This window comes from Chionomys nivalis, chromosome 8 (assembly GCF_950005125.1).
Source record: "Chionomys nivalis chromosome 8, mChiNiv1.1, whole genome shotgun sequence".
In the NCBI taxonomy this organism is placed as follows: Eukaryota; Metazoa; Chordata; class Mammalia; order Rodentia; family Cricetidae; genus Chionomys; species Chionomys nivalis.
In genome coordinates this window covers 53,140,028-53,152,873 of record NC_080093.1, presented here as the reverse complement: position 1 = coordinate 53,152,873, position 12,846 = coordinate 53,140,028, and the positions used below count along the sequence as shown (strand labels likewise).

The 12,846-nt window shown below is 50.7% G+C and overlaps 1 protein-coding gene across 7 annotated transcripts in view; it reads left to right on the top strand.

The window, feature by feature from the left end:
* Shank2 (SH3 and multiple ankyrin repeat domains 2) overlaps positions 1-12,846 on the top strand; it is a 441,540-nt gene that overhangs the window by 263,031 nt on the left and 165,663 nt on the right. For all 7 annotated transcript variants that reach the window (XM_057777152.1, XM_057777154.1, XM_057777151.1 and 4 more), the window contains one exon: positions 9,451-9,526. In XM_057777152.1, coding sequence (XP_057633135.1) covers positions 9,451-9,526 — 76 coding nt within the window. The remainder of the gene's footprint in view (positions 1-9,450; positions 9,527-12,846) is intronic.

The window sequence follows — 12,846 nt, the reverse complement described above, 5'->3', positions numbered from 1 at the left end:
TGAGTCACAAATCCCTCTTGGGGGTAAGCCAGACACATCAAAGTGGGTTCCTAGACAAACAGCAGTGGCCAAGGGGCCTGACTGGCATCTCTGATCAGGACTAGGGAAGGATGGGTACAGAAGTGTCTGTACCTTTTTCTCACTGTATCCCTGCATTGTGGACTCTGCTGTGGACCGTGTTAGAGATGGGGAAACTGGGGCTCCTGAGAGGACCTTTCCTGCTTCGATCAGAATACCAGGAAAGAATGGAGGATCAGGTTTGTCTTGACTGTCTCAGGGGTAGGGGTATGGCTCAGTGATGGAGGGCTGATCTAATACATGTGAGACCTTAGAATCCATCTGCATTGTTGCAATGAAGAAGGAGAAAGAGAGGAGGGGGGAGAAGGAAAGGGAGAGGATAGGAGTGGGGAGGATTGTCTCATGTGCTTCGTAGCATCTGTCTGTCCACTGGTCTCCCATGGGGTAGGGACCATCCTAAGGAATATGTCTGTGGTGTGAAGGGCTTTATATCCTTCTGACCCTTCAGGACACTCCTACTGGTCCTGGAGAAAGTCCCCCTTCTTGTTCCCTTTTCCAGAAAGGCACTCTACGATGGGAGGCCACAGAGTCTCCCAGGATGCCCCACCCTGGCTTCCTTGCCAAGCTGCAGGCACCTCCTCCTGGCTGCTTTGCATAAGGGGCTATTTTAACTACTGACAATCGGAGGCTGTCATGAAATCTGTCGCTGCCTTCCACACGTCCCAAGGGGTGTATGAAATGGAATTTCTAGAGATTCCCCTCCCCCCTTTTCCATGTCGATTTTTTTCCAAGTGGCATTTTTAGGGCATATCAGCTTAAAGGCTGCCTTGTGGGGAGGGCTCACAACCACCTCCTGTGAGAGGGGATCCCCAATTAACCTGGGATATGTGCCATGAGAGATAAACCACCCAGAGCATCCACTCACGCAAGCATCTTGTTCTCTAGGTGAGGCAGGAGCACCCAGAGGCCTGTGAGAAGGTTCCTCCTGGTCACTGCCTTGGCCAGGACTGGAATTGGAGGTTCCCCAGTACAGATGGTCTCTTAACAATATGCTAGCGGCCTCTGGGAGGCACTAACTTAGCATTTTCTGTTAATCCTTAAGCCCATCAGAGCCAGGATCAAGCAGATGGAGGTACCAATTTTCCAATGTTCGTTCGTGTACCAGAGATACTGGGTACCCACGTGGTCAGGTTGTCATAGGAGCCAGGGTTCTGTTGGCACAGTGAAGTCAGAACTGGGGAAAGGAGGTGTTAGCAAATGCAAAGGCCCTGAGATGCAAATCGGCTTGTATTCTAGGAGCAAAGAGGAAGGGACAGTGATGGGGGATAAGGATGCAGAAATGGGCAGGGCCAATAGCATCACTGGGTTCATATTCCTCCAGAATCACCAGGGACCACAGATGATGGGTGGAACAGATCATCAGGAAACAGGGAGACAGGAAGCTACTTCACCAGCCCAAGCCAGAGAGGGTGATCACTTGGACCAGGTTAAATGATGAGTTCTGAACTCTGGCGTGCTACAGCTATTTCGGGAGAGCCACTGTATGAAGAGCCCTGTGCTGGATGAGAAAGTAGAACTGGCTGTGAGCTAGGTCTTGACTTTTAGAAGTTTCTATACAGTTAAGGAAGTAAATAGTTTCCTCTTGATTAGCTAGCTTGTCTGTCCCCTTTATCACCCACAAATGGGCCTTCTTTTTAGTCAAAGGCATGTGCACTATATTGTGCATGTGGAGCACACAGGTTTATACACATGTGTATGCAGACACCCTTGTGTGCACATTTGGAAACCAAAGGAAATGCTAAGCGTTCTCTATCAGTCTCTACCCTGCTGATTTTTTCATTGAACATGGAGCTATCCATTTTCTTCTATGCTGGTTGGTCCATGAACTCCAAGAATCTACCTGTCTCTTCCCCATTCACTGCTAGCGTTACAGGTATGTGTGGCCACGCCAGCCTTACATGGTTGCTGGGGATCTGAACTCAGGCTTGTCCCCCTCCTCACCCCATATGTGTTCAGCCCCCGTGTGTCAGAACACACTCCTTTTCTCTACTAGGCTATTTTCTACTTTTCCCCTGCTGAGTCTCAGCTTCATCCTGCTGAGGTCCTATTCAGTATTTGTCCTGGTGTTGTCATGTCTATGCTATACAGATCTGTCAGGACTCTGGTGCTGGTGAGAGATGGAGGGCTGTATAGGGTTGGAGCCCAGAATGGAAAGAATGTCCTGTTTTGTGCTATCGAAAAGACCACATGTGTCTGTTTCAGTCAGCCTTCCCTGTGTGACACTGTGCAACAAGCATCCCACAGTCTTAGGCATAGAACGGCAAAGATGGTTCACATTCTTGCCAAATGTCTGTCTTATGTGCATACTGTCTCTGGGAGTCCCTGAACTGAAAGCAGTAATTTCCTTAATGTGGGCTCTGTGTTCATGGGCAGCTGTCCCACACGCTCTTGGGATGTTGTTTGTGTAATGGAATACCACAGAGGCTTTGACATTGGCTAGAACTAATGACCGAGGTCCACCAAGGACTGGAGAGATGACTCAGTGGTTAAGAGCACTTGCTGCTCTTTCAGAGGACCCAAGTTCAGTTCCCAACATCCATGTGCAGTGGCACACAAATGCATGCAAGTCCAGATCACAGGGGATCGTCTTCTGGTATCTGGCTCCTGCGTGCATGCAGCATACACATAAGTACATTTTTTTAAATATTAGAAAGAATTATATTGTATCAGAGTGTAGGCAGAGACTGCTCTTTCGTTTCCTGACCGCTCAAACCTGAATAATCACACAGAAAATGTATCACTTACAACACTGTTTGCCTATTAGCTCAGGCTTCTTATTAACTCTTATATCTTAAATTAACCCATTTCTGTTAATCTGTGTATTGGCACTAGGCCGTGATTTACTGGTAAGGGTCGGGCAGGCATCTCCTTGACTCCACCTACTTTCTCTCTATATCTCTGTTCCGATTTCCTAGCTGACTTTAACTCTACTAAACCATTGGCCAAAACAGCTTCTTTAGTAACCAATGGTAATAAAACACATTCATAACATACAGAGGGGAATCCCATATCATAAGAGAGCTGAGAAATGTAAGGTGAGCACACGCACAGGTGAGGAACACAGAAAACTCCCGATAAATGGCTCTCAGGACCTTTCGGCCTCGGACCTCTGCAGCAGAGCCCTGTGCCTTCTCCCCATACTCACAACTCACCACCTCATTCCACACACACAATTCCACACACAGGCTTAGGGTCACCTTATAGGACTTATGGAGTCAGAGACCAGCATGGGCCACACTTGGATGTCCCCACAGGTTGGAGGTATGCCATAGCTTCTCAGACACCACCTTGCCAGGAATCCCACATGGCAAAGAGAAATGGCCAATTCTCCAAGGAGGAGGTATGGTCAGAGAATCTGTGTTGGCACCAATTCCATGGCTAGTGCTCTCTTGTGGTCACTGCCTCCAGCCATTGACACACTGGTGTACACTGCTGGTACATAAGTGTATTGCCAACCCCTTCTGCTGTCAGCAATGGTATCAGCGCAGAAATGACACAGATGGGCTTGATGTCAAAAGTAAGCTTGTGTGTTAAAAGTAAGAAGTTTCTGGAGTTCCAGCTGTATTTTGTCTGTCTGTTCCTTTAGCTGCCTCTCCCTAGACCGTGCTGCCCTGCCTGTGAGCTTCATCTCATTAAGCCAGGACACTCTTGGAGGCCTCAGAAGTAGACATCACAGCAGAAGGGCAAGAACCTTGCACCAGATGAGGTCACAGGGGGGCCACACAAGGGTCCCATGCCAAGTGCTAATGCCCAAGACTAGAGACTGTGGTGGCCTCAGCTGTCCATGTGACTGGGATTGGAGAATGCTGGAGGATGAGGGAATCCTGTGGCTGTCTTTGAGAGGCTCTGCAAGGTCTGCCAAGAGGAGACAGCAGGGCCTCCTGCCTGCTTAGGAAGCAGAGAGAAGCGGGGCTGCAGCCATGGCCCAGGTGGGTGGTGATGTGTCAGGTTCAGCTGAGCTGGTGCATCCCTGAAGACCTGAGCAAGAGTACGAGTCCCAGTGTCCATCTGTCTCAGCCATCATCCTGTATGTGACGCAGGCCTCCTTCTCCTGACTGTTTGGGTGTGTCCTACTTGTACCCTGCATCTGCACCTGAACGTCCAGAAGGGTTGTAACACAGCGTATAGTGCACAGCTGGTGAAGGGCAAATACTGGCTGTAACAAGACAGCCACTGTCACATGCAGGAAAGGGTCCTAAGAACCATCCAGCCCACTCATTTGTCCCAGGTCAAAGCTGAAGCTGAGTGAGGGTGTGTCCACCATGTGGTCATCTGGGTTTAGACAGCTGGATTGGAGGCCCACATTGCCCCTCATGGGCTGTGTGACTTTAGAAAGCCTGTGGAAGTCAGAAGTTCTGAATCTAAGGTATGACATGTGATAGCTGTAGCCAAAGTGGCACACCCTTCCCATGTACTGCATGCCCAACTGGCCTCACCTCCAACCACTCAGGTGCCTCTGTGTGAGTAGGACTGGTGCTGCCCCCATGTCACAAGAGAAAAGACAAAACACACAGCCAGTGGGTGACAGAGCTGACCTTGGAATTCCACCATCTATAGTTAGAATCTTTTCCCTCATTACCACACTGCTACTTCTGTAAGGTGGAGCCAGGGCATGGGCCGGCTGCTGGCTGTTATGTGCTGGCTGTTATGTGAGGACCGAAGCAGGTGGAAGACCAGTGATAATATGCAGATCTAGCAAAGCACCTTGTCAGCAGAGAGCAGCTAAGAAAATCTACAGTGATGGGGGTGACTATGGCGTGATGGTGATGGTGGTGAGGGCGGTGGTGGTGGTGATGATGGTGGTGATGGTGATGGTGGTGGTGGTGATGGTGATGATGGTGGTGGTGATGGTGGTGATGGTGATGATGGTGGTGATAGTGGTGATGGTGATGATGGTGGTGATAGTGATGATGGTGGTGATGGTGGTGGTGGTGATGGTGATGATGGTGGTGGTGATGGTGGTGGTGATGATGGTGGTGGTGGTGATGATGGTGGTGATAGTGATGATGGTGGTGATGGTGGTGATGGTGGTGATGGTGATGATGGTGGTGGTGATGGTGGTGGTGGTGATGATGGTGGTGGTGGTGATGATGGTGGTGATGGTGATGATGGTGGTGGTGATGGCAATGGTGGTAGTGATAATGGCGATGATGAGGGTTATGATTATAATGATGATGATGCTTACCCACATATATGTTTACACACACACACATATACATTTACCTGTGCTCACATGCTCAAATACACACTCACACATGTTCCTGTATATACATTCTTTTCTTAGCTATATATACATATGTACATATATGTGCACATGTATATAATCACTTGTGTAAACACACACATGAATACATGTACTTTCACACATGCATGTGTGTATATGCTCCCATACACCTGTACACATATGTTTAGCCACATAATGTGCATTTTACACTTATGCATCTGTACTCACACATGCTTATATGAACATGTGCACAGACCCACATAATATAGTCACCATAAGCCTGTACATACAAGCTCTACTGTATACATGTACACATGTATTTATATATGCATGCATATGTACTCAGGCACACATGAACATGTATGCAGGAATGCACACATACACACATGCACATGTGCACTCACGTTCCACTAAACATTCCCTCTCTGCTCTTGGCCCTATACCCTCCAGCCCAGCCAAAGTCCTGCCCACTCTCAGCACCCACTGGTTTCCTAGACAACCAGCACATAACTGCCATTGGGATGGAGACGACCAGAGCAAGTCAGAGCAATACTTGGAATGAGCAGTCCTTGCACCGTTGGTGGCTATGCTTTGCATCCCACTTACCCTTTCCAGCCCTGGCATATGTGTGATCTGAGCATGGATGTCCCACAGATAGTCAGACCTCCCTGTGTCCCTTCACAGTGATCTGACCTGTGGGCACCTCGCCCAGCCATAGAAGGCCAACATACCTGGGCTCCTTCACCTGATCCTGGGATCTGGCCACTTGTTCCTTGGGTCTCTTTCTAATCCCTGCCCTTAGGTCACAGGGTCTGGCCCTTGTAGACCTCACACAGAGTCAGGAGACCATCAGGGTCACATCTGGGCACCTTTGCTCTTGACATGTAGTGTGACACCAGCGTGCACAGCTTGGCTAAACCCATCTCTAGCGCAGTCGTTGCTCCATGCTTTGAGTACTCACTCCAGTGCCCTCACTAGGGTTATTTGTATGATGGGGCCTTTGGTTAGTTCAGCAAGCCCTGATGAGTGGGGAAGCCATGTCAAGACCTAGCAACATAGTGAGTCCCTGTCAAAAAAAAAGCAACCTCATTGCTGGGCTGCTGAGGACTCTGCCTTACGCACAGGTGGCACACAGTGGTGAGACTGGGCAAGCCCAGACCACAAATCAGGAGGTCAATTCAGAGAAACAAGGTAATGCCCTGTCCTTGAGCCCTGAGGATAGCACGGGGTACATCCCTGATCCCCAGCCTAAAGGCAGAGAAGGAAGGCACTCACTCTGGTGCTGACTTAAGCCTGAATGACGTGGGTGGGCATGCGATTTGGTCTTGGTGATGCCATCCATCGAGTTCACCCAGTCACCCCTCCCTCCCTGTGAACGGATGCCCACGGGTTATGCAGGATGGGACAGAGCTGTCGGAATTCAGGCAGCGGCAGTATGGGAGTGACAGGTGTAACCAGAGGATGGTGGCCCATTCGCTATCTTCTGTCAGCAGTTCAGCATTTCGCTTCTTAGCGTCCATCCTTTGTAGACACAGTGTGTTCTGTTGCATGATGTTGCTGTGATAAAACTACTACCAAAAGCAACCTGGGGGTGTGTGATTATTTCATTTTAAATGTCTAAGTCAGTGTGCATCCTTGAGGGAAATCAGGGCAGGAACTCAAGTAAAGAAACCTGGAGTCCGACTCTCACTATTGCATCCAGTGTTACCTCCGACCAGAGAACTCGCTCACAGCCAAGGCTTTGCAGCAGAAACCCAGGAGGAAGCGGCCTGCTTGCTCACTCTCGGGTTCCTGCTCAGCTGATCTTATGCCAACTATGACCACCTGCCCTGGAAATGGTGCTGCCCACAGTGGACTGGGCCCACCTACACCAGTTAAGACAATCTCTTATAGAGACGTCCAGAGACCAACCTGATAAGGACAATTCCTCAGCCGAGATTCTCGCGGGTGATTCTCGGCTGTGTCATGTCGATGGTTAATATTAAATCCGAGTGACCAATTTATATTCCTGACAACTTCACTTTGGGCCATCAGTTTACTGTTTGATAGAGTGCACTTCCTAAAACTTAAATTGCTTGTTTTGTTCGCAAAATGCCATTGCTTTCTTCTTTCCTTGTGGGGGGACATTCTGGCAATTGTTGGCACATTTTTGTTGATGGCCTTCATGCTGTGTGGCTTCAATACTAGACCAAGCAGTGGTTGATTAGAGATGTAGTATACACAGCCTTAAGTTTAACCTTCCGAGATTCCTTCAACTTAAATACGATATTGCCCTATGAAGGGGCCCCCAGAAGGAGCAGGCCCTCAAAGGGTGACACAATAAAGGGGCAGAGGTGTCTCTGAATTGCATGTGAACCCCTCACTGGGTTTCCATGCTGGTATCTGACTGGGTATCCCAGTGGCACTCACAGTGTGAGCTGGTACACAGAAGCACCTGGTGAGTGTCGGCAGAGAGAGTGGTAACCATCATGGCTGAAGGAGTCACAGTAAGCGGGAGCCTTGCGTGTCTGTGAAAAGGAAGAGGATGGAAGGAGTGGGGACACATGTGTGAGCAAGCGCTAGGACCCCGGCTGCCCTGCTTGTCAGTGAAGGAAGGCAGCAGGAGCTGCTGGAACAAAGAAGCCCCAAAGTGCAGCCCAGTGTGACAGAAGTCTGATTTCTTTTCCCCTCATGTAGTATACAAAGTATACTTCCGCCCGCGCTCACGCACAAGGCCTGTGTGCGTGTGTTCATGTGGAGGCCATGGGTCAATATCTAACATCTTCCTCGGTCACTCTCCACCTTACTCTTTGAAACAAGGCCTCTCACTGACCCTGAAGCTCTCCAATTAGGCCTGGCTGCCTAGTTAGCAAGAGCACCAGGGATCCCCTCCCTCCAGTGCCTCTGGGCTGGGATTCGCACACCTTTATGCTCGTCTCTCTACACGGTGCTGGGAACTAATCTCAGTTTCTACTGCCTTTGTGCAGACATTTAGGTACCAGCTGTGCCTTGGGGCTCTTCATTTTATCTCTGATGCCCTACCCTCTGGGGCTTGAGACTTGAACTAGGAGACAGCAAAAGAAGAGAGGGATAGCGGAGGGGCTTAAGAGCCCAGCTTGGGAGCACCCCATTCCTAGAGAAGAACTGACCACTTAGCTACATCCACAGTGCTGGGGGAAGCTGGGAAATGCAGTTCTTGCTCCCACCTTAGTCATGCCTCCTTCCAGCCCAGGAGGGGATTCCTTGCTCTGTAAGAAGTGGGGTGCCCCTCTGCTCTGTAAGAAGAGGGGTGCTCTGTCTCTGCCTCTAAGCATATAAAGACCCAGGACCTCTCTCAAAAACCTGCACAGGGAGGGGTGAGTTAAAAAACAATGTTGACCTTGGAATGAGAGAGGGGAGAGACTGAAAAGAGACTCGCCTGCCCCCCAGAGCTCAGGCCTTTGCTTCAAGCCATTTGCTCAGTTCCTCTCAAGCAGGACTCAGAAGGAGGCGGGGCAGGGAATCTTGTCTGTGAGGGGAATACCTTGAAGCTCACTGCGCTCTGTGCTGCTTCCAGCATTTGCAGCTTTACAGCCCCCCCCCCCCAGCCCCGTGCCATCTGCTAATCTAATTACAATAGTCATATCATCTCCAGCGATCTTACATCTGAACCTGCTGAGTCAGGGAAGCAGAGCTTAATGAGAAGCGTTAATCATGTGTGCTTAGTTTTGCCCTTTTTTTTGTTTAATGGAAAGCAACCGTCATCAGGATATTAATCCTGATCATGTCTCTCTAGGATAAGTCCATCATCGGAAATCTCTGAGATGGCTAGAGACCTGCCAGCCTGGGAACCACCATTTGTGCAAGCAGGTCTAGCAGATTGCACCTGAGGCGGCTGTAAGGCTCACACTCACGGTCCCTGCTCTGAAGAGCCTCACTTACCCTTTCACGCTAGGGCCCAGGAGTCCACCTGTGTTTTAGAGTGAGCTCTTTGCTCTATGGTCAACCCAGGGTTCCCAGCGTCCCCACATTTTGCAGATTTGGGCCCCCAAATCATCTTGTCTCCCCAGGTGTGTACCTATGCAGAGTGAGTGTCACCCTGCCAGGGGCAAGTCAGGTTGATCCAACCTTTTGCCCATTCAGTGTGTGGGCTGTGGCTTTGCTGAATGGTGTCTCTCTTCCCTCTGCAGAAACCCGTGCTGACCGCAGCAAGAAACTCTTCCGGCATTACACAGTGGGCTCTTATGACAGCTTCGATGCTGCCAGGTAAGGCATGCGTCTGCCTTCTGGGGAACTCCAGCCTCCGATGTTCCTGCATGCCTTGGGAAGAGGTGTCTTCTGTGCAGCTCGAGGACACCTTTGCTTTGTTGTTCATGTGTCGCCTCTGCTGGGGTTGTGTCGGCCAACCATTTCCAAGAGAACCTGTCACAGACAGGGCCTGTGTGCAGTTGCCTGTGGAGGAAGCCCCCGTGAGAGGGCAATGAACTTTAAGGAAGAGGGAGGGATGGCACCATTGAGAGAAAGCAATTGAGATGGGAAAGTGGGGCAGAGTTGAGGGCCGGAAGCAGAGTGATGGGCGTCCTCCAATGACTATTAAATCTATCCCAGTTCTGGGCTTCCACCTCACCTATGTGTGTCCATATTCTTGGTGGTGCTTCCTGCCAACTGGAGTTTTGTTAAGGAAATCTTGTTCTTCTTAATGGGCAGGACCCCAAGTTGGCAGGTGTTCTAGGTTCACGGGGTTGTAGAAAGCTGTGTGTTTCCCATGGTATGGCGGCCACAGCTTACAGGATGAAATCTTCCCACGGAAACCGTGCTTGGGTAACAACTGTTGCGAGAACCCCTGGATCTGTGTCCTGCCTCCCTACCTCTGGGTGGAGCCAAAATTGGGACAGTGGCTCCACCAGCAGGCCAAGGTTGACAGCTTTTCTGCTCAGGTCGCTTCCCTGTGCTTTAATCAGTTGCAATGGTTCACATCCTGGGAGTGAAGTTCGTCTGTCCCTTTCTCTGTCACAAGCCACAGTTCTGATGCCATACTGGGACAGAGATCTAGGGGAATGCCTGGTCTAGACAGGTTCATCCTGGGTGTAGAAATCAGGGATGCATGGGTGACTTGGGAAAGACAAAGTCGTACAGGTACATGACGACTGTCCCCCACAAGGGCCCTCTGCCCAGCAAAGCTGGGCAGCCAGCCATGAAACCAAGAGACTGAGAGGCTATCAGGTAGATCCCATCAGAGGAGGGTCACGACAGGAGGGCCCAGTACCCTGCACCAGGCTCCCTCTACTCTAGGGAATCTGGTGGTCAGTTCTTGCCTGTTTCCATAACTCCTGTCTCTTGCTGAGGGTTCTACCTGAGTCTGTTACCAAGACAAGAGTGCCCAGTGTGTGCTTTCCCATTTTGAGGTGCAGAGTTCAGCGAGGTTAGCACATTGACTAGAACCACTTCTGACTGGTTCTGAAGCCTGCCCACTGCAAGGGAAGTCCCCAGCAGCAGTCATTCCCGTGGGTCCCTCCCCAGAGCTACTGGCAGCCATTCGTTTTTCTTCTGTGACTCAACCCACTGGAGTTTCATACAGATGCTGGAATTTTACCCTTTGGTGGATCCTTGGGTGATGTCCGCCATGATGAACGCCATGCCGTGGACAATCCTGTCTGAACGTGTTTTCAGTTCTTTGAGTTGTGTGCCGAAGAACACAGCTGTTGTCTGATTTGGTATTAATACTGTCTGTCCTCAATCGTACTCAGAAACAAGATAGACAGGGCTGGACGTGGTGACACTTGGGTATAATCCCAACATTCTGGAAGCTGAGACAGAAGGCTGATGAGTTCAAGGCCATCCTGATCTACTTAGTGAAACTGTCTCATAAAAAAGAGAGGAAAGAGCGCCAACAGGAGTCCCATGCCCCGACCCTGCCTCCTATCATTGTCTCTATCCCTTTTTGTTGTTTCCTAGGAAACTGGGATGGCATCCAGGACCTGGCATATGCTAGGCAAATGCGGGTCTTTCATTTATCTACACTCTAGTTTCCACTGCCCCCTCCCTGACCTTGGTGTCCAGTGTGACCTGTAACCTGGCCCTGTGCACAGGGAACTGTACACTGGAAAGGAAACTCAGGGCCAGTGACTTCTGGGAAACCTGGCCGGTATGGACCCTTAACAGGTAGCCATGGTCAGCAGCAGCAGCCCATATGTCCATCTGACAAAGAAGGCCCAGGCAGAGCCGGTAGAGAGCTGGGGAAGACTGTCACCATGGCTACGTGAAGGGCTGTTTAGGCAGGGAGAGGTGGACCCTGTGGGGAGGGGGAACCCTAAGATGGAAGGCTCCAAGCAGTGACCACTTTTAGGTTGGGCCGTTAATGGAGCATGCCTGGGCCACGGAGCCATGCACAGGTGGTCTTGCTGTGTGCACAGCCATGGGGGTGGCTGTGTAGGCATACTCTGCGCCTTCGTCAGCCACCTCTCCGCAGAGCAGTGCTGGCACCTGACTTGGAAAGCAGAGAGAACAAGGTAGAACTAGGGGCAGGGCCCCAGACAGAGGCACATCACAAAACTTCCATCAGGAGCAGGCGCAGGTCATCTGGACAAAGCCACATGGGGTTCACGTAGCGATGCAATCATGGAGATTTGTGCCAAACTGGGACCAGCTAGCAGCTTCTGAGCCAAGGGCAGAAGATTCTAGATTAATGGTTGGGTTGGGCAAGCAGTGGGCCTCCCCTGACCTGCCGTTTCAGATAAAAGAAACAAGAGTGACATCTGCACCATTCATCTGTCCCCTTGCCAGCACCAGCCACCATGTCTCATACCTTCAGCAGCCTGGGAAAGCAAGGTCACTCAGAGCGGTAGAAAAATATGGCAACTGAATTAGGGGTCAAGTGATGGGGCGAGTCCCCAGCCTCAGAAGCACTTAAACCTGCGTGTGAGGCTGGGACAACCGGAAGTCAAGATGTTTCTGCTCACAATGGCCCTGGGGTAAATGGGCCTGTGAGGAGAAGTCTTGGTGAAGATAGAATCCTTGCTGCCCAAAGAATCACTGGGAAGGAAAACCCTGCTTCTGTGGCTGACAAAAGCCATCGAGCTTGCTCATCCAGATGCAGGCAATAAGAAGGGAGCTGGCTTTGACCACGAAGGGACCTGCAGGGCAGGTAGACCCAGGAGTTTGTGGGTGGAGAAGCAGAATGGTCTCCCATGCCACAGAACCCCCAACAGCTACATGGCCCTGGTGGGTGGGGGCAGTAGAAGGACAGGCTAGCCATCACTCATTTGACTGAGCAGGCAGGAGCCGTCTGGGGAGGTGGGCAGCTGCAGTGCAGAGCGTACATCAGCTCATTAGGAAAGGCCAAAAGCACAACAGAAACCCAGCCACTGTCCCGCCCCACCGGCCAATTAGCCGGTCTGTGTGGCGTGGCTGTGGTCTGTGCAAGCCCCAACAGATGAGGCCGCGCGGCTGCAGATGCTAATGTAATTAAAGAAAATGGGATGGGAAGGAAGGCTCAATGGAGACATTTTCCGAATCAATCGAAAGCCATCTCCCCTTCCCATCCCTTCATGTGTCATGTTAGCCCAGAGGTTCAGCACTGAAGAGAT